General features: G+C 23.7%; 2 protein-coding genes and 1 long non-coding RNA gene across 10 annotated transcripts in view; 1 reads left to right on the top strand and 2 right to left on the bottom strand.

Moving 5' to 3' along the window:
* The window catches only part of LOC127287131 (lambda-crystallin homolog), an 87,686-nt gene that overhangs the window by 2,513 nt on the left and 59,823 nt on the right, over nucleotides 1-25,350 (bottom strand). The window lies entirely within an intron of this gene.
* LOC127287128 (nidogen) lies at nucleotides 353-24,519 on the bottom strand. Of its 7 annotated transcripts, none has more exons than XM_051313897.1 (21): nucleotides 24,249-24,519; nucleotides 7,482-7,760; nucleotides 7,019-7,224; nucleotides 6,843-6,934; nucleotides 6,578-6,721; nucleotides 5,841-6,074; nucleotides 5,131-5,647; nucleotides 4,872-5,038; nucleotides 4,337-4,465; nucleotides 4,099-4,200; nucleotides 3,888-4,028; nucleotides 3,511-3,648; nucleotides 3,065-3,190; nucleotides 2,846-2,968; nucleotides 2,387-2,742; nucleotides 1,961-2,297; nucleotides 1,651-1,879; nucleotides 1,393-1,568; nucleotides 1,203-1,311; nucleotides 960-1,078; nucleotides 353-854 (listed from the first exon to the last, which is right to left on the bottom strand). In XM_051313897.1, exons 1-21 carry the CDS (start codon nucleotides 24,456-24,458, stop codon nucleotides 715-717), a joined length of 4,074 nt encoding a protein of 1,357 aa, XP_051169854.1. In that variant the 5' UTR covers nucleotides 24,459-24,519; the 3' UTR covers nucleotides 353-714. The 7 variants fall into 7 exon arrangements, with proteins under 7 accessions (XP_051169854.1, XP_051169855.1, XP_051169856.1 ...); XM_051313898.1 differs by having other exon boundaries at nucleotides 3,529-3,648; XM_051313899.1 differs by lacking the exon at nucleotides 2,846-2,968 and having other exon boundaries at nucleotides 354-854; nucleotides 24,249-24,518.
* Nucleotides 11,221-13,747, top strand: LOC127287136 (uncharacterized). The gene is made up of 4 exons (XR_007843838.1): nucleotides 11,221-11,403; nucleotides 11,602-11,818; nucleotides 12,039-12,115; nucleotides 13,691-13,747. It is a non-coding gene; the product is annotated as an uncharacterized LOC127287136 (long non-coding RNA).

Below are 25,350 nucleotides of genomic sequence, written 5' to 3'. Positions count from 1 at the left end.
TGCGAAATAGTGAAAGTGAATCCAAAGAAGTGCGAAACTTGTCCTGAAATCGATGAAAGAAAATAATTTTTCTTTTATCATTTTTTAAAATAAAATTTTTAAAGAAAATATTTGGTAAAAAAAAAAAGTATTTTGTACGCATTATTTTCCAAAAAGATTATTATTTATTAAATTAATGCATATGCGGCACTTGTGGTGTTAATAAAAATATAAAATTTAATTACAAATATTAATTACAGTTGATGATCGATAAAAAAAAAATATTGTTACAATTTCTATTACAATACGAGAAATAATATTTGAAAATATAATGACAAAATGTTACATTTTTGGCATAAATTATGTTTTCTTTTTCGGGGAGTTTTTTTTTTTTTTTTTTATTACAATGACTAAAGATATTGAAAAAAAGTGTATCTTAAAAAGAAAAATTAGTCTATTATAAATTACGATTAATTATCTAATTATTAATTAATAATGAAACGATTAATTAATAATTAGCTTATTATAATTCATAGTTTATTAATTATTATCTAATATAATAATAATTATAATATTGTATTTTCCAAATTTACTCAATTTTTGGTAAAAGAATCATTTTCTTTTTTTTCTAACATTGTACAAATTTAATTTTGTGATTCTTCTTAGAAGAAAAAGATTTTGCTTTTCTTTGAGATTATTAAAAAAAAAAACTAGGGACAATTTTTTCTTTTTTTTTTACGATTGATGATGCCGCGAATCTGTGCAAATACCAACGGCATTATCTGCACAAACACACGATCTTCCTCCATGTCCATCAGGCAAACAAATTTGTTCTTTGCTACATCTTCCATTCTCATATTGACATACATTTGAAACTGCAAAGAATTCGAATTTTATTGAAAAAAAAAAAAAATTGAAAATAATTTTAAATATTAAAAATATTGTTTATCAAAGTGTAAGAGATTTAAATTTAATATTACCCCTAGGACATGCTTCAGGAACAGCAGCAATTCCATATAATTTTCCACTTCCTCCAGCAGGAATATTTAAAGGTTCACGCCTCTGTCTATTGTTCTTTAAAGCAACTTCAATTGTTTTTCTGTAAAGAATACATAATTTTTAATTACTTTTATCCTAAAAAAGAAATACATGAGTTCTTTTTCAATAATTTTTTTTGTAAATAGAAAATTTTCTATAAAAAAAAAAAAGGATTTTTATCTCACGTTTTCCAATCGGTCCAGTAATAATGATTCTGCGATATTGCCACCGCAAAAGGATATGGTAATGATTCAGCAATTGTATGTATGTATTTCGTGTCAATCTGCGCACAACCTAAAAAAAAATTGTCAATTTTTAATTATTATTATTATTATTATTATTATAATTCTCAATTTATAATAATTTTTCTATTACTAATTGTGGCAGTTCCAGCATCCGCCCAACATAATTCATCAGTGTCCCAATCAATTGCCAATGAATTTGGCAATTTAACATTATCGCCTTGTAGAAAAATTTGACGACCACTTCCATCTTCGTTTGCTATTTCAATTTTCGGTGACTGACGATTCCAGTCGGTCCAAAAAATTTTACTAAAAAAAAAAGAAAAGAAAAATTGCAAAAATATATTATAAATATCGTAAAGAAAAAAAAAATGGAAATTTCTAATTATACCCGCGATGGGGATGAACTGCAATTCCTCGAGGATTAACTAAACCGGTTTTAACCAGGACTTTGCGTTTTTTCGTCTCGACATTCGCAACTTCAACGGTGCATTTAGCTGAATCTGTCCAAAATAAATTTCGAGAAATCCAATCCATTGCAATGCCCTCGGCACTTGTTATTCCCGTTATGAAATTCTCCACTTTTGTTCCATTATAATTTAACGACATAATTCTATTTCCTTTTAAAAAATTTGAAAAAATCAAAATGTAATTTTTAACTACAAATTTTTTAAAAAAAAATTAATATTGATAATTTGTACCAATAATATCGATGGTATAAGCTTTTCCATGTGTGCAATCAATAGCGACAGCAATAGTCATTTGATTATATTGAACCATAATTGGACTTCCGGGTTTATCACGAGTTGGAAAAAATGGAATTCGATGAATTGCCGTTCCTTGATTAACAAGTAAAAAATTAGCTTCATGCGTTGGAGTTGGTCGACAATTTACTCCATCGCCAATATAACCATCATGACAAACACATGTAAATTGTTGATGTCCTACAGGAATGCAAGTTGCATAATGAGAACAAATTCCTGGATCATTTTTACACGATAATTGTGGCAAGCAATTAAATCCATTTCCATAGAATCCCTTTAAAAAAGAAAGCAAATTAAAAAAAAAAAATTCTATTTTCCAAAAAGTGGAAAAATAGTAAAATTTTGTCTAATAATTATACAAACAGATAAACAAATGCAGGCGTAATTTGAAGCGGTTTGATTATATCCACAAACGGCATTTTTTCCACAATTATTAACGACATTACAATTTATATGTTCCTCAACGCAATGATGAATTCCATCTCCACGATAACCATTTGCGCATACACATTTAAAACTTCCATCATGTGATGCCGAACATTGTGCATTAATATGACAAAGTGCAGAATTTATCGAACAATCCGAAATTACACATTGTGTATCAATTTTATGATAACCATCAACGCAAGAACATTCGTAACGTGAATTTAGTCGATTGTATTCACATCTTTCGTTGTTTCCACAATCTGGATGATCATCACATTCAACTATACCTACACCTGAAAAAAAAAGAAATTAATTTTCCCCTTTTTTTTGTAATTAATATTTATTAAGTCTCTAAGAAATAAAAATTAATTTTCGATAAAATAAAAAAAAAAAAACCAATTTCTCTGCAGTCGGTGCCATCGCCTTTATATCCTGGATTACAAACGCATCTACTGATGGAATCTTCATTTCGGCATGATGCATTAGGATCACAAATATCGACATCAAAGCAGGAGACTTCTGTTTTAAGAAGTAGTGCATAATTTTTTTTTTTTTTGACGAATTGAAATGAAAAAAGAGAAATGATGCAAATTTTAGAAAATTCATTCCACGTACCTCTTTTGGTGCATTCAATTCCATCGCCATCATATTCGACATTACATTGACAACTGTATTCCGATGTTATTGTATCGTAGACACAAGATGCATAAGGATGACATCTATTCATCACGTTGCATGGTACTGAACACAAGCATGTGCAAATTTTAATTATGTTTTCTTTTTTAAATAAATTTTTTCACCAAAAACCGAATTAAAAAAAAAAATGAATTCAATTTCTTACTCAAGTTTCTTTAGAGGAAAAAAAAGAAAAAAAATATTGTAAAAATGAATATAAAATCGCAAATAGAGAAAAAAAAAATTCGAAACAAGAGGAAAAAATTAAAATAAAAAAAAACTTTTTTTCCAATACGTGAACATGCAAAAGCTAATAATGCTTATTTTTTTTGTTTTAATAAGCGAGAAAGCATTTTTTAAAAAAAGCCAGGCAGGAAAATTCGTACAATGAAATCCAGAAGGACCTTTTGTCATCAAGTTGTATCCTTCTTTGGGAACGCAAACATCTTCAAGTTCCTCATAATCGTATCCCATGGGACATACGCAGTATTCTTCGTAGCATGCCGGAAGCGGACGTGACAATACTAAAAATGCATCAGGATGCAGCATCCAATGTTAATTGTTAAAAAAATTATAATAATTTCTTTTCTTCTCGACCAAATTAAATTAAAATTTTACTTTAATAAATTAAATAATTAAAATTTAATAATTAATAATTAATAATTAGCACATTCAATTATTGAAAAAATAATTTTTCTATCCATTTTTAAATTCCCATGGCTGGCGATAAAAAAAAAAATAAATAAAATTTTCACATGCTTACCGTCTTGATTGTCGTCCGTTTGTCTAATACAATCATTTTCATGATAAGCCCAACCCAATGGACACATACAAACTCCAAGATTACAATGTGGATTTGGTTTATCGTTATTTTCCCCCTCTGGATAACAATCGTATCCATTACCTGTGATTTAAATTTAAATTAATAAAAATAAAATAAAGGTATGTAAATTATAGAAAAATTATTTTTATACCTGTATAACCAGGTTGACAGGTACAGACATGAATTTGTCTATTTCCATCGTAACTACAAAGACCATATGGAGAACAATTGTTTTCAACATTACAAGGAGTTGCTGAAAATAATTATTATAATATTTACTTTATTGATAAAATTATCTATTTTAATAAACTTCGTTAAAATTAACTAAAATTTATATTAAATTAATTGTGGACAATAATTTCAAGAGTTAATTAAAACCAGTGACTCACTTTGCGAAACTGGAGAGCAAACTTGGTCTACAGTTTCATATCCAGGAAGGCAGGTGCATATTGGAAGACCTCCAATCATCTGACATTCCTCATTTTCCAGACAACGAGTCTCATCGCAAGTTGGTATTTCTAAATTAATTAAAAATAAAAAATAAAATACCACATACAGAAATAAATTAATATTTAAATATTTTAAAGAAAATAAAACATAAATAAAACTTATATATATAATTAAACTAAATTATCAAATTTTTGATTGAATTTTATTAATAAATAATTAATTTTAATTCTCTTGTAATATTACTATAGAATTATTTTTTTATTGAGGAATTAATAAAATGAATTTAATATCTAAAAAAATAGTTATTTAAAATAAAATACTTATTAACTAATTAAATTTAATTAAAATAAAAATATCGACTAAAACGTCTTTTTTTTGGAATTTAAATCGACTTTTTTGCGTCTTAAAATTGTTCCAAGACTTAAAATTATAAAAAAATTAAATTTATCTAAATTCCACTATGAATTATCTCACTATCGCAAATTCGTCCATCTCCTTGATAACCAGATTTGCAATTACACGTGTGGCTTCCTTCATTGTTAATACAATAGGCATCGGGAGAGCAAACATGATTACCAGCTGTACATTCATTAATATCGACACAAGTCGCAGAATTGTCCTCTTTATAAAGATATTGAAATCTGAAAATAATAAATAACAGAAAAAAAGAAAATTTAATTTCCCTTTTATAACGAAAACCAAAAATTATATAATACAATTTTTTTTTTTTTACCCTGGATTGCAGACACATTTAAAATCATCACCATCAACAATACACGAACTATGTTCACTGCATGTACTTCTTCCTTGTATACAAGGATCCTCTTCTTCAAGTGGTGCAATTTTTGAATTCATTGCATAACGAATTATTCCCTCTCTTCCCTCATATGTAATTACACCTCTTGAGAATTTTAATCTTGTTGTTTCTTGTTCCGCTTGCGATGCATATAAACATTCGGAATAAGTAAATATTTGATCTAATGTATATTTATAATCGCCGGCAATGCCAATTAATTTGTAAATTTTCTCCGAATTCGAACGTATTGAACCTGAATTCACACGTGTTAAAAGTTCATCATAATCGGTAAATTCAATTCGTGCATCATTCTCCAATTGTGGAATTGTACCCTTTACTTCAACATTTACTTTCAATTGACCAAATACATCCTGTCCCATAAAATAACTTCGAATTGTCACCTCATGTCCCGATGAGGAAAATCGTAATTCTGCCGTATGATTAAATACTCCACCTGTGAGGGGGAAAAAAATTTTTCAAAATAAATTCAAGGACTAAAATAATTTTTTTTTTCTTTCAAGGCATATAATTTGAATAATTTTAATTGAAGAAAAAAAAAAAATTCATGCCTACAAAATATCGTTTGCATATATATTAATCTCGGATTAAATTTTCTCCAAATCTATAGTGAAAAATTGAAGACAAACCGGTAAGTTGAAATCCGTTTTTAGTTTCTCCAATTGGTTTGGCGAAGAGCCATCCAATAACGCTGCCTAAATTGCTAAGTAGTTGGAAGCTGGAACCAATGGCTTCCGGTACTCTCGATATAGCTGTGTATGTTCTTCCGTCCTTGGTTTGAACGTAACATTGAAGATCTTTATCCTCAAAACTTTCGCCATTAATAGTTCCCGACATTCTGCCAATCACTCTCAATGGTATATCTAAAAAATTTCCAAATTTTTCTCTTATCAAAAACAAAAAAAAAAAAATGTTTCCAAAATAATTTGAGATTAAAAATTGAAAAACAATTTAAAAAAGAAAAATATATACAAAGGAGAAATAAAATTTTTTCTGCTATAAATTTTGTTTGAAAAGAATTTCTCTTTTTTTTTTTTTCTTAAGGGGTCGCTTAATACATCTGAGAGCAAAGGATTTTCTCAAAGGGTCTTACGACTCATTTCATACATGATGCATGGTCGTTTTGTACATAAATGTACAAAGTCGTTATATATCCTGGGCGTATCGTTAAACTATGAATAGATTTCAAGGGACTTTAGAGTTTACTTTTCTTTTATGATAAAATTTAATTGCACATATCTAAAAGAAAACATTTTTTACTTTCAGAATTCTCATTTTGAGTTCTCTAATTTTTACAATTTAATTGCAATATAAAATAATAGAATTGCAAATTTATAAATAAAAAAAAGAAAATAAATTTGAATACCAATTGGCAAACAGGATTTTCCATTTCCAAAGTGTCCTTGTTTACAGTGACAACAAAATCCACTTTCGTAATCAACGCAATTGGCTTTACTGTGACAACTTGTGGCTCCAATCGAACATGTTTTCTGCTGATTTGACATTGAATCTAGAAAAAGAAAAAAATTAATGTTCTCTAAATTATTGTCAATTTCAATTTATTTACAAAAGTACTTTTTTTTCTCATTGAAAAACAAATTTTTTTTGATTTAATTAAAATTAAAAAAAACCTTCGACATTGTCCGGTTGTTTGAAATTTGCATTATCGCGAAATGGTCCTATTTGAAAAATCCAGTGACCTGGTCTATTGATATTTGATAATCTGCAATAAAAAAAAAATTAAAATTATAATATAAAAATATTTAAATTTAATTTTCTAATAACAGAAGAAAAAAAGAAGAAATACTTGTCGATATTTTGAATTTGATCAGTTCCTGAACCGGTGAGAGTGTAAATTTTTCCTTCACACATAAATCCAGCTTGAGCTTTTGCATCCGGAAGTCCATTAGGATGAGATTCTGCTTGAATCCATTGTATTCCATCTCGTGGATACAAAAATTCAACATAAGAATGTGTTCCATTTGATGAAATTGCCACTTGATATGTATTTGTCTGTGAGATAAATTATTTTTTTTTTCCCCAAAATATTAATTACTTTTTTTAATAATTAAAAAAGAAAAGAAAATAATAATAAAATACAGAAATTAGATACTAGAATTACTTTTACTTTTTATTAAAAAAAGATATTTCTTTTCTGGACCAATTTAAAAACAATATATATATCAAACAGAAAGAAATAAAATCACTAAGAAAAAAAAGGAAATTAAAAATTTCTTTATCATTCTAAATTACTGAATAATTAAATTTACCTTGTCATTTTTCTCATTGAAATATCCAACGTCTAACCAGGTTGCAATAAAAACATGTGTGGGTTGAAATTGAAAAGCATTTTTAAAAGAATTTCGAACCATACCACCGGCTCTTGCAAGGATTTCCGGCGCATTTGTTTCAGTCCAATAAATTGTTCCTGATCCTCGTGTATCCACGTGAGTATAAAGTGGTGCTATCACAGGATCATCCAGTGGAAAAGCAATATTAAAAAACCTTTGCATCGATCTTGCAAACGATAGAACACCATTTCCATTTACCTGACGCAAAAAAAAAAAAAAAATTAATTTCTCTTATTACTATTGTTATTTATTTTCTTTCTTTTCTAGAAATTATTTGCAACTTATTTTTATTTCGATAATTAAAACTAAAATAATAAATTATATGACAAAATTGTTTCTATATTAATTCAAAATATCAACAATGAAGTTAATTAATCATAGCTGCCAATAGAAACATATTCAAGATTATTAACCGATTTAATTAGTAATTTTCTTGTTCATCAGTTGGCAAAACTGGTATAAAGAATTTCTAGCTAAGTTCAGAGTTTACAAGTACCCGGCATTCAATAGACAAAAATGAAAATTTATTACGTAATAGTTATTTTTTCCCCATAGTTATCAAGTTTTAATAAAGTAAGTATTAGTTTTTATTAAATATAAATAATACATACATTTTTATCACTTGATCGTAGATAAAAACCTAACCTATAACATTTTTTATAAAAAAAAAAGTTAGGTTAGGAATTACATTTTCTTTGCTAACAATTTAATTAATAATAATTATTTATTTACTAATAAATTATTATATTTAGTAATTATTACTAACGATATTTCCTTACTATTTACGATAAAATAACATTTTTTTTATTCTAATTTTTTTCTATTAAAAAAATAAAAAATTAGGTCAAATTAATCAAAATATTGAATTGCAGAGTCACGTTAATGTTAATAAGGGGACAAAACAAGTCTAATGTTCCCAAATATATTCTAAAAGGGTCATTGGTCAAATGAGATCGTTTATGCAGGTCTTATTTTTTTTTCGGAATTATTTTTTGTCGCCTTGAAAAAAAATATGAACGAGACACAAAAAAATGTAAATATAAAAATTCATTAATTTTCTTTTTTTTTTTTGTTTAACTAGTACATATATGACAATTAGAAGAAAAATTAAAATTTATTACAAGTATAAACATGGTTCAAAATAAAAAAAGAAAAAAACCGCTTTATAAATTATATTAATTTATTATGCGTTATTCTACTCTTATGTTTCGTAATTTAGACCTTTATAGCAAACAATATAGGTCAATAATTTAAGCAATTGGACCGTGAGAATGAAAAACTTGGGAAAAAGAAATTTTTATTGCCTGGCACTAATTTCCTTTTTTTTGTAAATATGTTATATCACAATTGTTACTATAATTTTTTCGTTATTTTCAATAACATTTTTTTAATAATTAAATTATATTAATAAATTAATAAACAATTAATTAATGAACAATTACATATATTTTCAGATCAAGAGAATTGGAAAATAAATTCAGAATTTATTGAAATTTCTTCAAATGTCTCGATTTTTATTCAGTAAGTAAAATGAATAAAAAAAATAAAATAAACAAAATAAATGGATAATTTCTTTTAAATAATTAATTTTTTTTCAGATCTTAAACTAATATATCACGAATAAGAATCTTTTTTTGTTTTTTGGATGGAAAATATTCTTTCGATATCTCAATTTTTCTTTTGGTGAGTAATTAATAAATTATTGAAAAATAATTAATATTATTATTTTTTTTCGATCTGAAGAAACGAATATTTGACGAATAAATAATATAATTTAATTAAAATTAATTAATTTATTAAAAAGAATTCTTTGGATATTGTTAATTTTTATTTGGTATGATTAACACATCGAAATTATTTTTGAAACACCCAGTATATTATATACTCAAGGGGCAAATAAGTAAGCAACAGAAAATAATAGTGCAAAACAATCAAATTTTTTTCTAATCAACATAAATTTGAATAAATAGACAAAATTTATATTTTTCTATTTAATTTAAAAATAATAAAATTTTGTTATTAATAATTTAAATATAAAAATAAATGTGAAAAAATAGAAATCAATTTTAAGGAAACTTTTTACACACTCAGTATATACATATACGGGGTGATACTTTCTATTTATCAAATAAAGATCAACATAGAATTTTTAATAAAGACAAGACTTTTCTAATTGAAAAATTAATTAATTTTAATAAATAAATTTTTTTCTTATTTCGCAATATTTCAAATTTCTCATTTCTGTAAAATATTATTTACAAATTTATTGAAAGAAACAATAAATCATTGTTTCTGCTTATTATTAAATTTCTTTTTCTTTATCAAATATAATAAAAATTAATAAAAATAATATTAATAATGCAGTTTAATCATAATTAATAAACTGATAATATACTATTTTTTCTGTTGGTAGTTTGTTAAATTAATAATAGTGATAATAATAATAAAAATAATTTATGAACCCTTTATTAATAATCAAAAAAATTGTTTATTAATATATACTTTTAGTAGATAAAAAAGTACTTTATAAAAATATTTTATTCAATTTGAGGTAAGTAATAATGGTTTTGAAAATAATGTACATAAATATATTTTTTTAAAAAATAAATAATAAATGAAGTGAAGTAAAATTAGTAGAGGAACTTTAAATAAATGTTTATTAATTATTAAATTAATGTTTTAATTTTTATCCTATTTTATGAAATATAAACATATTCTATTTTTAATTATTTAATTTATTAATTAATTGATAAATAATAAGCTTTTAAATCGCTTTTGTAAACTTTAATTATTTTTAAATATTAATCAATTAGTTAATAATTAATTAAATTAATAATTTTAATTATAAAATAATAATATTAATTAATAATATGTTTTTTATATTTTTCGTTTTCTTTTTCTAATTTTTTTCCCTATTTTTAATTTTATTTATGTTTATTTATTTTATATATTTATATTTAATTAATAAAAACATTTTTTCAAAATAAAACTATTTTGCATTTGAAATTTGAATTTTTTGTTTATAGTGACATTTTGTTACTATAGGTTGGTAGCAATGTTCAATTGAAAATTTTGTTAAAATTTATTTTATGCTTGCACAAACAAATTTTCGAATTTCTTATTAATGTAAATATTTGTAATTAATTTTAATTCTATTCAAAAATAGATTTTTCTTATAAAAAATGTTTAATATTAACAAAATTTAATAAAATATTACTGTAATTGTTTACCGCCACTTCCCCCCCATTTACTAGTTTCACGTTCCATCGTTCCGTGTTTCACATTCCTTTGTCTATTGCCATATATGGAAATTTCGCAAAAGCGTTTGCCGCCGACAGTTAGTCGATGGCGTTCTTTTGGTTTTCTACTTTTGTCTTCAAGATAAAAAGGTATATTTTGTGGTAATATTTTGTTTTTTATTGTTCCTTTAAAGTGTGAGGAACAATAATTGATAAAATATTTCGAGAAAATTGTTGCCATGTGATCATAATGTATCAAAAAAAGTTGACATGGCAACAGTGTTCGTTACACATTGTTGAGAGATTGTTGGAAAAATGAGACAGTTTTTCCTTTATATCTAATTGATAATTGATGAATTTTCTTTTTTTTTCAGATTCCGCCCATTTTGGTAATCGGCATCGGCATAAATGCTCTCGATGGAAATATTGGCTTACAGTAGAAATACACTCGGTCTTCTTGTATAGGGTTATGATTGCCGATCTTTTCTGAATAGAAAATTTATTGGCGATCATGATCTAGAGAAGGGATCTCCGAGAGTTAATCTGCTGTTTGTTAATTTTCCTGAAAGGCATTCTATGGGAGGCGAACATTTTCAATAATGGTGAGTATATGTTTTATAGGTTATTTTTTTTCGATTTTTGTCAATTTCAAGAATAGGATTAAATTTATTTTTTTAAAAAAGTGAAAAAATAGTAAAATCATTTATTTCGAGAGTATTTTTTTTTTCCAAAAATCTTTGCTATATATATATATATATTTTTGCGATTGATGTGCATGAATTTTTGATTTTTTGTTTCAGTTCCTGCCTGTGATAAACCGATATACCAATTTTGATGTATCTGGTGCGGAAATTAGCATTCAGTTGGTGTATTTTCGGTCTTTTTGTAAGGTTATGTTTGCCGATTTTTTGGAATTCATAATCTAGAGAAGGGATCTCCGAAAGTTAACCTATGCTGTTTGCTAATTTCCCTGTTCTAATTATCATTTTTTGGAGAAAAAAAACATCTTTAATAATGGTGAGTTGGAAATAAATTATTGATAAATTTATCATTTTTTTTTTTTTTGATTATAATTAAAACAAATATGTTAATGAATTTCATTTTTTCCAATTTTATTCTTTTTTTAAATTCTAAATAATATAATATAAATATATAATTATTTTCTAAATATTAAAAATAATTTTATATAAAAATGTTAATTTTATAGGTTAAGTTAATTATTTTATTCTTTTTACAGTGGCGGAAGAAGACAATATTTTTTTTTTCTTTTCAAAGATTAGAATCAGTGCGCGAATTAAAAATTTCAATTTCAAAGTAAACAAAAAAAAAAAGTATTGCTATTAAAATTAAATTGGTTTTTTTTTTTAAATAATTTTTATTTAGAAATTTAAAATCTTTTCGGGAGTGTAAAAAAAATATTTAAATCATAATTTCGTTATTGTTGAAATTGTCAGAGTGTCTATTAAAACGGTAAAATTCGAAAAATATATGTGGATTTTCAATTTAAATGTGAACCAACAAGAAGAAAAAAATTTTTTTTTATTATTATTTTGTAAAATTTAGAAGAATTTTTTTTGCGAATTGTTAATTTAAAAAAATTAACAATTTAAGGAAAATCCACAAAAACGGGGATTTCTTTTTTATTATTTTTCTTTTTTCTAATTTATTAATTATAAATATTTTATTAATTTTTTACAATATATTTAAGAATTTTCTTGTTTTTATTAAATTAAAAGAAAATCGAAATGAAAAATGTGGATTTTCAATTTGAATGCAAAAGGAATTTTTTTGTTTTATTATTTTGTAAAGTTTAGAAGAATTTTTTTTGCGAATTGTTAATTAAAAAAATTAACAATTTAAGGAAAATCCACAAAAACGGGGATTTCTTTTTTATTATTTTTCTTTTTTCTAATTTAGTAATTATAAATATTTTATTAATTTTTTACAATATATTTAAGAATTTTCTTGTTTTTATTAAATTAAAAGAAAATCGAAATGAAAAATGTGGATTTTCAATTTGAATGCAAAAGGAATTTTTTTGTTTTATTATTTTGTAAAGTTTAGAAGAATTTTTTTTGCGAATTGTTAATTTAAAAAAAATTAACAATTTAAGGAAAATCCACAAAAACGGGGATTTCTTTTTTATTATTTTTCTTTTTTCTAATTTATTAATTATAAATATTTTATTATTTTTTTACAATATATTTAACCATTTTCTTGTTTTTATTAAATTAAAAGAAAATCGAAATGGAAAATGTGGATTTTCAATTTGAATGTAAAAGGAATTTTTTTGTTTTATTATTTTGTAAAGTTTAGAAGAATTTTTTTTGCGAATTGTTAATTAAAAAAATTAACAATTTAAGGAAAATCCACAAAAACGGGGATTTCTTTTTTATTATTTTTCTAAATTAATTTTTCTTTTTTCTAATTTATTAATTTTAAATATTTTATTAATTTTTTACAATATATTTAACAATTTTCTTGTTTTTATTAAATTAAATGAAAATCGAAACGAAAAATGTGGATTTTCAATTTGAATGCAAAAGGAATTTTTTTGTTTTATTATTTTGTAAAGTTTAGAAGAATTTTTTTTGCGAATTGTTAATTAAAAAAAAAAAATTAACAATTTAAGGAAAATCCACAAAAACGGGGATTTCTTTTTTATTATTTTTGTAAATTAATTTTTTTTTTTTGTTAATTATTTTATTAGTTCGAAATATTTTTTTTTATTAAATTTTATTAATTCGAAATTTTTTTTTGTTAAATTTATTTAACAATATTTTTTTACAAAAAAATAATAAAATATATTTTAATTTGATATAGGAAAATTTATAGACACTCTGACTTTGTATTTATATTGATTTAAATATTTTTTATATATCGGTTTAGTGATAGACTTTGAAGAGTGGAAGGAATCCCATCATGCATCGTCAACTTCAAATTGAGGTACATTTCAGTATAATTAATGATTTCTTCTTTATTTATTTGAAAAAAAAATCTTACAGTGACAAATTTTTTGAATCAATGAAATTTGAATTTAATTCGTAATTTTAATATAAATTTTTTTTTAACATATATTTTATTGAAATATTTAAAATTATTTATCTATTATTACATATTTAATATTATTTAAATTATTATTTATTTGTTTTTATTATAATATTTCTCAAGTTTTTGTTTTTGAAAAAAATATTTATTTATCGATCATGTTAAAAAAATTTTTTTTTATTTTTGAAATAATTGACTTTTAATAATTTGTCACTGTTTGATTGTTTTTAAAATTTTTTACGTTTTATTTTTGAATTTAATTTAAAATTATTTTTTTTGGGTATTTACCCAAAATGTAGGTATTTAATTTTTTTAAATTGAAATTAATTCTTATTTATTTTAAAAGAAAATTTGCTAATATTTTTATTAGTATTTATTGATTTTGAATTTCAATCAAATTGTTGATTACAACAATTATTAAATTAAATAAAAAAAAAAGAAAATTATAAAATGAGAGGTAATGATAAAAATAATGAAAATTAAATAAGATAATATTGGACACAAAAAATTCTAGAATATTATTCAATAATTTGACCCTTTTATATTTCTTTTTTTTTTTACATAACATCGATGAATTGATAGAGGATAATTTTCCGCTGAATTTCTCTCAACAAATTCGGTCAGTGTTTTGCATTTTGACACCCATTACAATGAGAGTGTTGCTTATCTGAAAAAGGCTATCGAAAGGTTAGAGATCATCAAAGTGTCGTTGATATATGCACATATGATTATGAATGGTCAGAACTGGAGAAAATAGAAAATTAATTTCGTATATATATATATTTGGAAAGGTGTTAAGAGAAAAATTATCTTCAATTTCATCTCAGCAAAAAAAAAGTAGTTCATTTTTGTTCTATTGTGTTAGGTTTATTTTCCATTTTTTCCCATATCGTATTTTCAGACTATTTTTGGTCTTAAAATTATAATATTTTAGTAGATGGACTAATAATAATTATATTTTTAATTATTAATTATTTTGAATTTGATTTATTATTTAATAATTGTGGTGCAAGATACTGTTTAGGTAAAATTAAAAAAGTGGGTTAAAATATTAATTTTCATTGTCATAATCTTTGAGACAAAATAATTATAAAGTGCATCTGTGTATGTATGTGTGTGTGTCAGAGGTGTCAAAAGATATGACGGCTTCAGTTTGGTTAGAAAATTAATTATACTACAAAGTCTGCTTTTGACACTTTTGCATCAACAATGACTAGTCGTTGGTAGTAAATATAATTCCCCTTTTTATTTTTAGAATGAAAATAACATTATGACAATATTGATAAAATGTATTTTATTTACAAATTATGTTCAGTATTATTAAATTTAAAAAATATATTCATTTCCATATCTTGTTTTCATAATTTTGTTAATATTTATACAAAATTTATTGTCATTAGAAAATTTTGCAAATTAATAATTTTAAATTTAAATTGACAAATTTACATATTAAAGGATCAAAATATTTAAATAATTTTATAATCAAATTTTATTCCGAGTTTAGTGGATTAATTTCTTTTTTTTATTAAAAATTTATAGACGCGGAGAAAATATATATATTTTTTTTATTAATATTCAGTATAATTGATAAAATTAATTAATAATAGTTTAGAAAAATTTATATGATTTAATGGAAAAAAAATTCAAATAATCGGTTACTTAACTATTATCAAATAAATATTTACTTCAACGAAATAATTTTTAAAACCAAATAATTAAATTAATTATTATTTGAAGCAAAATAATATTCTTTATTTGAAATAAATACCATCTCAAATACACCGAAAAAAAAAAATTCTTGTATTCAAAGGAAAATTTCTCTTACAGAATCCTCTTGAATTTTATTCTTAAAACAAGAGTATTACTCTTTAAATGAGAATTTTTTCCTCTAATTTCAAGAGGATCGAAACAAAAGGACTATTCTAGAGCATTCAGAAATAATTCAGAATAATCTTTTTAGAATAAAAATAATACTCTTAGAATTTAGAATAATCTTCTATGCCTTATTTTTGAAGGTAAAAGAAATTTTTAAAAGTAATTTTTAAGAAAGTTTAAATAATTTTGAGGTTATGCTATTTAAAATTTTATTTTATTACAATTTTTATTGATTTTAATTTTATTTAAAATTTTTTAAAAATAAATTTTCAAATTTAATGAATTATATATGTTTATTATGTTTTTATTCAAAAAAAAAATTAAAATTAATTTCAATTTATTTATACTCAAATAGATGTAAATCATGGAATAACAAATTTTATTCCTTTTAATTTTATAGATTATATATCTATGACATACAAACTAGATGATTGCACCCAGAAAAATGATTTATTTGAACCAAATAAAATTTATTTTGAGTTAAATAAATGTATATTTGTCTCAGAGCCTACTAACTTATTTATTTGGCGTGAATAAAAATTTTATTTGTCAAAAATAAATTTTTCTTTGGCTAAAATAAATTTTTTATTTTAATGAAATAAAATATATTTGCAACAAATAAATGAGTTAGTATAGGCTCGGAGACAAATATACCATTTCTCTGAGTGTGCATTTTTATTATTTCAGAGTTCTTTTTAAGATGATATTTTCCTCTTAAAATAAGAGTATCCTCTTAAATTAAGAGGAATAATTTTACATGGAGGACAATCCTCTTAAACCTAGAGGACATCCTTTTGCAGCATATACTAGAGGAAAATATGTATTTGAAATAAGAGGAATCCTCTTGAAACAAGAGGATTTTTTTTCGGTGATAATAATTATTTAATACAAATAAATATTTATTTGATAATAGTAATTAATTACCTATTTAAAATAATTTTTTTTCTCTTTAAATTGTAATAAACTATACTAAATATTAATATAAAATTTAATTAATTTGATTTAATTATTAATTAACAGGGTGTCTAACGGTCAGGGAATTTTGTTGGTCAGGGAAATGTCATGGAAAAGTCAGGGAATTTCAAAAAATTTCATTCAAAGTCAGGGAAATTTCTGTAAATTTCTGCAAAAATAAAAATTTTTTAATTTAAAAAAACTTTAATGGTTTTTATTACCATTTGTTACTACCATTAGAAATTAATTTATTGTTAAATATGTCAATAACCATATTTTTGTCCAAAAAAGCAGAAATAAAGTTATTAAAAAGTCAGGGAAAAATAAAAAAAAATGTCAGGGAAAAGTCAGGTAATTTTTTTCTCAATTCTTGTTAGACACCCTGATTAAATATTATAATGAAAGTTAAATAAAATATTAATTAAATTAAATTTTAAATAAAACTCCCAGTGTAAAAATAGTAGAATTTCACCTAAAGATATATATTTTATTGGCGTTTATTTGAGACAAATAAAATTTAAATATGAAGTAAATAAAAATATATTTGTTTTAAATAAAAAAAATTATTTAGCACAAATAAAATTTTATTTAGCGCAAATAAAATTTTTATTTAATTCAAATAAAATTTATTTGTCTCTGAGACAAATATATATATCTTTTATCTGGGTTTTATATCATATTTTATAAATTAAATTAATTCAATAGAATATTCCAGCTTGTTATTAAACAAAAAAAAAAAAAAATTTTTTTCAATTATAAATTGAATGGAATAATATTTCTTTATTAAAATTGAATATTAAAATGAAGGAATGTCTCGTTTTCATTAAAAGAATTAGATGTAAAAATATGTGTGTGAAGTGATTGAGAGCCCTTTTCGTTTGAAAAGCTTAATTAAGCTTGACAGCAATTTGATTGAGTTGCCCACGCGCTTAAAAGATTGAGTCGGTGAAGGTTCACCGCACGTATGTAATTTAGAGTGGATTTTATTAAAAGGAACAATAACCAATGATAATATCGTCACCGATTTTGTCGATGGTTGAATTTTGTGTAGATGATGATGGTGATGATGATGATGATTATAATGATAATATGAGAAAATGGGGAACGCGCTCGTTTGTTCGCGCGCGACGTGAGTTTAAATGCAATCTTGTATAATCGGTCGCAATCATTTTTGATGACCAGAACCATTCGCGAGATAACTGAGGAAAAAGAGATGATTGTCGTGTAGGCAGAATTTCTAAGTAGACTGACGGCTAGCCTTACCCCCCTTATCATTGTATCTGTGTCAATCAATTTAATCATGACCTCGTCATTTTTGCATGCGACTTTTGTCCACTTTTCATCAATGATTTCATCTTTTATCATTTTGCATCTGTCCTCTTCCAATTGAATTCACATTATCTAATTTTTATTATTTTTGAGCAATTTAAATTCATTTTTAAATTCTTATATAATATAAGGGAAAATTTATTGTTTAAAATTATAGTTGATTTTATGGTAATAAAAACCAAAATGGATTAAAATAAGCAAAATTGGATTAAAATAATAAGCGTTGCAGCTTATTTTAATGCCTTTTAATTTTCTATGATTGAGAACAATGCGGGCAAAGGATTTGAAGAAAATAATTATTATTAAATTTCTATTGAAAAGTATTTTATAATTTTTAATTTACTTTATTACAATTAATGAAAAATAATACAAAATTAATTAATAAATGATTGTGATTAAATAATAATTTCGAAAAAATAAATAAATTATTTAAATCAAAAAAGTAGAATTTGAAAAACAAAAATTGATCAATTAAAATTAATTTAACCCATTAACGAGCGCCAGTACGAAAAATTTACCTTCACTTAGCAGCTGTTATTTTATATGAAAAAATAATTTTAAAAAAATAACTCCACTGAGTTTTTGAAAAAATTGTCCGCCATATTGGATCCGCCATTTTGAATTATTGAAAAGTAACTTCAGATTCGTAACCGGCGACCCCAAAAACCCCCCGAGTAACAAATTTCAGATAAATCCATTGAGTTTTTGAAAAAATTGTCCGCCATATTGGATACGCCATTTTGAATTTTTGAAAACTTATACCGTATTCGTGTTTAGTGACCCAAAAAACATAAGTATATGGTGCACAAATAAAAATAATTCATCAATATATTATTTTTTGCAAAATAGTATTTTTTAAATCTTTTTTAGTGGAAAATCGCCATTTTGTCGTCCGCCATCTTAAATTTTGAAATTCGCAACTATATAGTTTTGTAGCTGGGTATTCGAGGACGCGATATTTTGGGTTCCGGAGCAAATTAACTGTCGTTTTCCATGTCAAAATATTTTTTGAATAAAAATTTTTTTGCAGAAAATTATGTTTTTTTGTAATAAAATTGTTATAAATATTAAGGATTTAATTATAATTAAATTTTGACTTCAGAATCGAAAAGAGCGATAAATTTTACGTTAGAAATGGGCTATCCTGAATTTTTTAAATTATTTTTTCATATAAAATAACAGCTGCTAAGTGAAGGTAAATTTTTCGTCCTGGCGGTCGTTAATGGGTTAAATTAATTTTGAAAAATACAGTTAAACAATTTTGAAAAAAAAAAATAAATTTTAGAATAGAATTTGTTTTTACACCCAGAGAAATGATATATATTTGTCTCACAGTCTAATAAATATTTATTTGATTTAAATAAAAAAATTTATTTACTCCAAATAAATAGGCTATAATAGGCTCATTTTTCCTTTTGAAAAATTCTTTACAATTCTTTGTGTTGTTTTTTCTTAAATTATAATGTAAGTTATTGTTTATATATAGATATTATTAGATATGTGGGAAACATTTAATTTTATTATGAGAAAATCTGAAATCATCGAGAGAGAGAGAGAGAGAAAAAAAAAATCTAAGTATGGACTTTTTGTAATCGACGAGTCACTTTTGTTTACGGAACTTAGATTAAATTATGTATCTCTTGAGATAAATCGCGCACGTTGATGAATTATTATTATCTGAGTACATTTTCTAAGTTAAAAAAAAATTAGAAGAAAAATAGTGTTAATTTTATTCCAAAAATTTCATATTTTATCATTTGGTTATTTGTATAAGTTTTGTTAAAATTTTCTTTTCATAGTATTTAATTAGTTTCCCTCTCTTTCGGATTTCTATTTTGTTTTATTTAATTAAACAAATAAAAAAATTAATAAAAAAAAATAGTAAAAAATATATATTTTTAAAGAAATCAATAAAAAAAATTGAAAAAAAGGAGATTTTAGTAATTTAACAGTAACGGATGAGGCAAATTAAGAAGTTGAGATTTAATGCGAATAGCACACTAGCACAGGTGAATTAGAATTAACACTAACTGAATGCAATAAACGTTGATTAGCCTTGATGGTTTCTCACATTAATTACCCCTACTCTTTTTGCGTATTTTTTTATTATTATTTTTTTTTTTTGTTGCCCTATAACCGAGGTATCGTTACGAAATTTTATTCGCGATTCAAAAGACTTTAATTAGTCTCGGCAAGATTCTCGATCTAATTATTATTATTGTCCATCATGGTGCGGTCGAGTAGTTTTTTTCAACATTATTTCCTTTGTGTATATATATTTTTGTTCTCAAACGACAATCATCTCTTCAAGACAACGATCGAAATGTTTCGCTTCTTATTATTTATTTATTTTTTCTTTTTTCCCTCCTGTTATTATTATTCTCGATGTATTATTAATTTTTTTTTTAATTGAAATATTTCAGTTTGAAATATAATTGGTTATTTCGTTTCAAAGATGTAGAAAATTGTTGAATGCAAAAACAACATACAGATTATAATTTTGCTCACGATATATACTTTAATCAAAAAAAAGTGCACACAGAAAAATGTTTTACTTGAATCAAATATATTTGAGTAAAATTAATTACTTAATTTGTATAATTTATTATGGCGCCAAAATTTATACCTTATTATAATTTTTGTTTTTTTTTCACTAAACATCTGTTTACTACACTGTAAAAAAAAAAAATTTATTTGATTCAAATAATCGATTACTTGACTATTATAAAATAAATATTTACTTGGACCAAATAATTTTTACTTGAATTAAATAAATTGTATTTGAACGAATAATTTATGTATTTGAAACAAATGTAATTTATTTAATTCAAGTAAAAATTATTTGGTTCAAGTAAATATTTATTTTATAATAGTCAATTAAATTTGAATCAAATAATTTTTTTTTATTTTTACAGTGTAGTAAACAGATGTTTGGTGAAAAAAAAAACAAAAATTATATATAAAAGATATAAATTTTTCATACTGTGGGCGCCATAATAAATGATACAAATTAAGTAATTATGCGTGGCTGGTCTCATTTGAGCGTCATTGACACAACGAATTCGTGTCACATCAGAAATGATAACGTTGGATTAGGCAATGCGCAACGGGCGAATTAAGACGATGATGATGACCAAACGTCCGCGCGCGACTTTCCATTTATTCACAGGCGGATAGGGATAAATTAATCTATTAACGAGAGAATTAAGAGAATTTACAACGAGACTTATATATTATTACTTTTGAGATAAGCGTCATGTAAAGAATTCGGGTAAAATACCAGTGAATCCTTCAAATTGGTTTCCTCCCCCTTTTTTTTCTTTCTTTCACTTCCGGATGATTCATCCCTTAATTTCGAATCTTGTCTCATTTTGTTTTTGTTTTTTTTTTTTTAAATAAGCTTTTCACATATTCTGAAAATTGTTCTCCTTTAAAGTATATAACTTCCTTCAGGTCGTAAAAAGTTTTTAAGAAACCATTAAATTTTATTAGAAAGCTCTTGACCCTATTTTCATGTCTACTTCAAATATAACAAAATTTTAGTGCAATTTTTCGTTTAATTGAACTACATAATTAAATGAAATTAAAAATTTATTTATTTATAATTGAAATATAAATTTTTATTTGATTTCAATAAAAAAAAATTATTTACGTCAAATAAATAGACTATAAGACAAATATACGTTTATTTAGCTTAAATATATTATATTTGATTCAAATAAAACATTTCTCTGGGTGTAATATACTTTAACCTATTAGACAAAAAAAAATTTATTTGATTCAAATAATCGCGGTTCTACTTGACTACAGACAGAAAAATGTTTTATTTGAATCAAATATAATATATTTGAGTTAAATAAACGTATATTTATCTCAGAGTCTACTAGTCCATTTATTTGGTGTAAATAAATTTTTTTATTTAAATCAAATAAAAATTTATTTAAATTAAATAAAAATTTATTTAAATTAAATAAATATTTATTTGAATTAAATAAAATATTTATTAGACTGTGAGACAAATATATAATTTCTCTGGGTGTAGAAAAAATTTCTATATTAGCATAAAGTATTTCACATTTAAATTTTTTAGTATTAAAATAATAGACTGCTAAAAGAAGAAAAGGGTCATCTGCTTTTAATCTCACTAGATCCTTAAAAGTAGACCATAATTGGATAAAATCCCTTGTTATAACGAAAATTCATTTTTAGGTTTCAGTAAAGTACTTATATCAACACACATTTCTCAAAGGCTTATAAAGAGCTTTGTCTGCCTTTGTTTGAAAAAAATGTTATTATAATTAAAAAGTAAAGTAATACAATTTACACATATTTTGTAATAGAAAAAAAAAATAATAATCCCCACGTGATCACTTTTTTCACTCTACAATGAAATATACGTTTATTTAACTCAAATACATTATATTTGGTTCTAAAAAAAAACATTTTTTTCTTGGTGCACTTTTAAAATTTTTTTTTTGGCAAACATAATTGCTATTTGTAATTTAACAAATTATTGATGAAATTATGTTTAAAAAAAATTTTCAATAAGGAAATTATTAGGTTTTGAAAAATTGCACCTCATTTTTTACTAAATTCATTCCTTAAATGAATTAGTAACCGTTTTGACTAATTTTTGTAGTTAAAAATGACAAATTATTATTATAAAACTACTAATTAATTTAGTAAGGCTACTATTTCAATTAGTAAAATTTAAGAAATAAATTAGTAGCTTTCTATAAACAATAAATAATTTTTAACTACAAAAATTAGTCAAGACGATTACTAATTTTTAGTCAAAAATAACTAAATGTTGGTAGTAAACTACTAATTAATTTAGTATGGCTTCTTTTTGAATTATTGAAGTTTAAGAAATGAATTAGTAGTTTTCTACTAATAATTATTTATTTTTGACTAAATATTAGTAATCGTTTTGACCAATTTTTAGTAAAAAATTCATAATTGTTAGTAGAAAATTACTAATTCATTTATTAAAGCTTACTAATAAAAACGTAGCCTTACTAAATGAATTAGTAGCTTTTTACTAACAATTATTTACTTTTTAACTAAATATTAGTAATCGTTTTGACCAATTTTTAGTAAAAAATTCATAATTGTTAGTAGAAAATAACTAATTCATTTATTAAAGCTTACTAATAAAAACGTAGCCTTACTAAATGAATTAGTAGTTTTTTACTAACAATTATTTACTTTTTAACTAAATATTAGTAATCGTTTTGACTAATTTTTAGTAAAAAATTCATAATTGTTAGTAGAAAACTACTAATTAATTTATTAAAGTTTACTAATTGCAAAATTGCCTTACTAAAGAAATTAGTTGTTATCTACTAAAAATTATTAATTTCTGACTAGAAATTGGCAATCTTCTTGACTAAATTTTAGTCAAATATTACTAATTGTTAGTAGAAAACTACTAATTAATTTAGTATAGCTTCTTTTTCAATTATTGAAGTTTAAGAAATGAATTAGTAGTTTTCTACTAACAATTATTTATTTTTGACTAAATATTAGTAATCGTTTTGACTAATTTTTAGTAAAAAATTCATAATTGTTAGTAGAAAACTACTAATTAATTTATTAAAGTTTACTAATTGAAAAATTGCCTTACTAAAGAAATTAGTTGTTTTCTACTAAAAATTATTAATTTCTGACTAGAAATTGGTAATCTTTTTGACTAATTTTTAGTCAAATATTACTAATTGTTAGTAGAAAACTACTAATTAATTTAGTAAAGTTTACTAATTGTAAAATTGCCTTACTAAAGAAATTAGTAGTTTTCTACTACTAATTTATTAAACTTTTTAAATTACTAATTAATTTATTAAAGTTTACTAATTGAAAAAAATAGCCTTACTAAAGAAATTAGTAGTTTTCTACTAAAAATTAGTCATTTTTGATTAAGAATTATTCAGAACGATTACTATTTCATTTAATGAACGAATTAGTCAATAGAGCATAATTCAGATTTTTCATTGTTTTTATAATTATTTGAAATGATGTTTATTATTATTATTATTATTATTATTATTGTTTATTAATGTTTATTATTATTGTTTATTATTTTTATATATTTATATTTTGTTTGAAATTAATTTAAAATAAAATAAAAATACTATAAAAGATATTTATGAGTAAAAAGAAAAATGTGAAAGAAAAAGTTTTTATTGGATCTAATGAAAGAAATATTATATTCGAGGGGGTAAAAAAAATGAATGAAACTTACAAAAATAGAATTAAAAACGTTGTCGTAGAAAATTATTGGTGTCTTGAGTATTGCTTCGATAGAGGCCAGCTGTCCGCTGGGATCATTTTTAAGAGTGTTAGCACCGGGGGTGGCGTATGGATAGAGATCATTTTTGGAAAGGGCAAGGGTGAGGGGTGCGAAGACCACGAGGGCGCCTATAAGGGCCCTAAAACGCGCACTATCAACCATCCTCTCGGACTGTCTTAACGCGACTGTTGCTCCTGTTTTCCGTCGTTTGCCGCTACCACCACACACACACTCGCGTCTCTTCTTCCCTATATATGCGTATATATATATATAATCGTCTTTTCTTCGATGAGTTGGGCTTTCAAGAGTCATATGTTATATGTCCTCTTCTCGTTCACATGTGCTCTTTTCTATTTTATGGAAGAGGGAATGCACTCTCGTGCGGTCCGCGATAATTTCGTGGGCTAACCCCCCCCCCCCCCTTCCTTACCCTCTTCCAACAAAAAAGACACAATTCTTTGAGAATTTTTTTTCTTTTTTTTTCTTCTTTTACTTTAATGTATATAAGACAAGAGAGAGACGCATCACTCTTATAGAAGAAATCACTTCTCATTTATCTCATTCATTTTACTTCCGAAGGAAACTGTTTAATCAACTCGGCATTCCACTTACCTTCTTTTGCTCATTGCTTCAATTGAATCATTCTCTTTATCATGATATATATATACAAGAATAAGTGAAAAATATTATTTTACCATTAAAAAAAAAGAAATTAATTAAAAAATAAATTATTAATTTACTCTCTAAATCTGAATTAGTAAAAATGTTTACTAATTTGAATTAGTGACTCACTTTTTGCTTCTGAATTAGTTAAATTTTACTAATTGTTAGTAAAATTTACTAATAATTAGTAAAATTTTACTAATTTAGAAGCAAAAAGTGAGTCACTAATTCAAATTAGTAAACTAATAATTGTTAACTAATAATTGTTAGTAAAATTTACTAATAATTAGTAAAATTTTACTAATTTAGAAGCAAAAAGTGAGTCACTAATTCAAATTAGTAAACATTAGTAAACATAAATTAGTAACTAATTCAGATTTAGAGAGTATAA

The sequence above is a fragment of the Leptopilina boulardi genome, unplaced genomic scaffold (genome assembly GCF_019393585.1).
Source record: "Leptopilina boulardi isolate dan_hultmark-lab unplaced genomic scaffold, ZJU_Lbou_2.1 LbouV2_368, whole genome shotgun sequence".
Classification (NCBI taxonomy): domain Eukaryota; kingdom Metazoa; phylum Arthropoda; class Insecta; order Hymenoptera; family Figitidae; genus Leptopilina; species Leptopilina boulardi.
Note: the sequence above shows the minus strand (reverse complement) of the source record. Positions and strands in the feature narration are given on the sequence as shown.

Bases quoted from the DNA above. Each gene is read 5' to 3' on its own strand.
- LOC127287128 (XM_051313897.1), bottom strand. From the start codon at position 24,458: ATGGTTGATAGTGCGCGTTTTAGGGCCCTTATAGGCGCCCTCGTGGTC. The intron at 7,225-7,481 runs GTAAATTTAATT...TTTATCTCACAG, and splicing joins TCAATGAGAAAAATGACAAG to ACAAATACATATCAAGTGGC. The intron at 2,743-2,845 runs GTTTTTTTTTTT...TTTTTTTTTCAG, and splicing joins CACCGACTGCAGAGAAATTG to GTGTAGGTATAGTTGAATGT.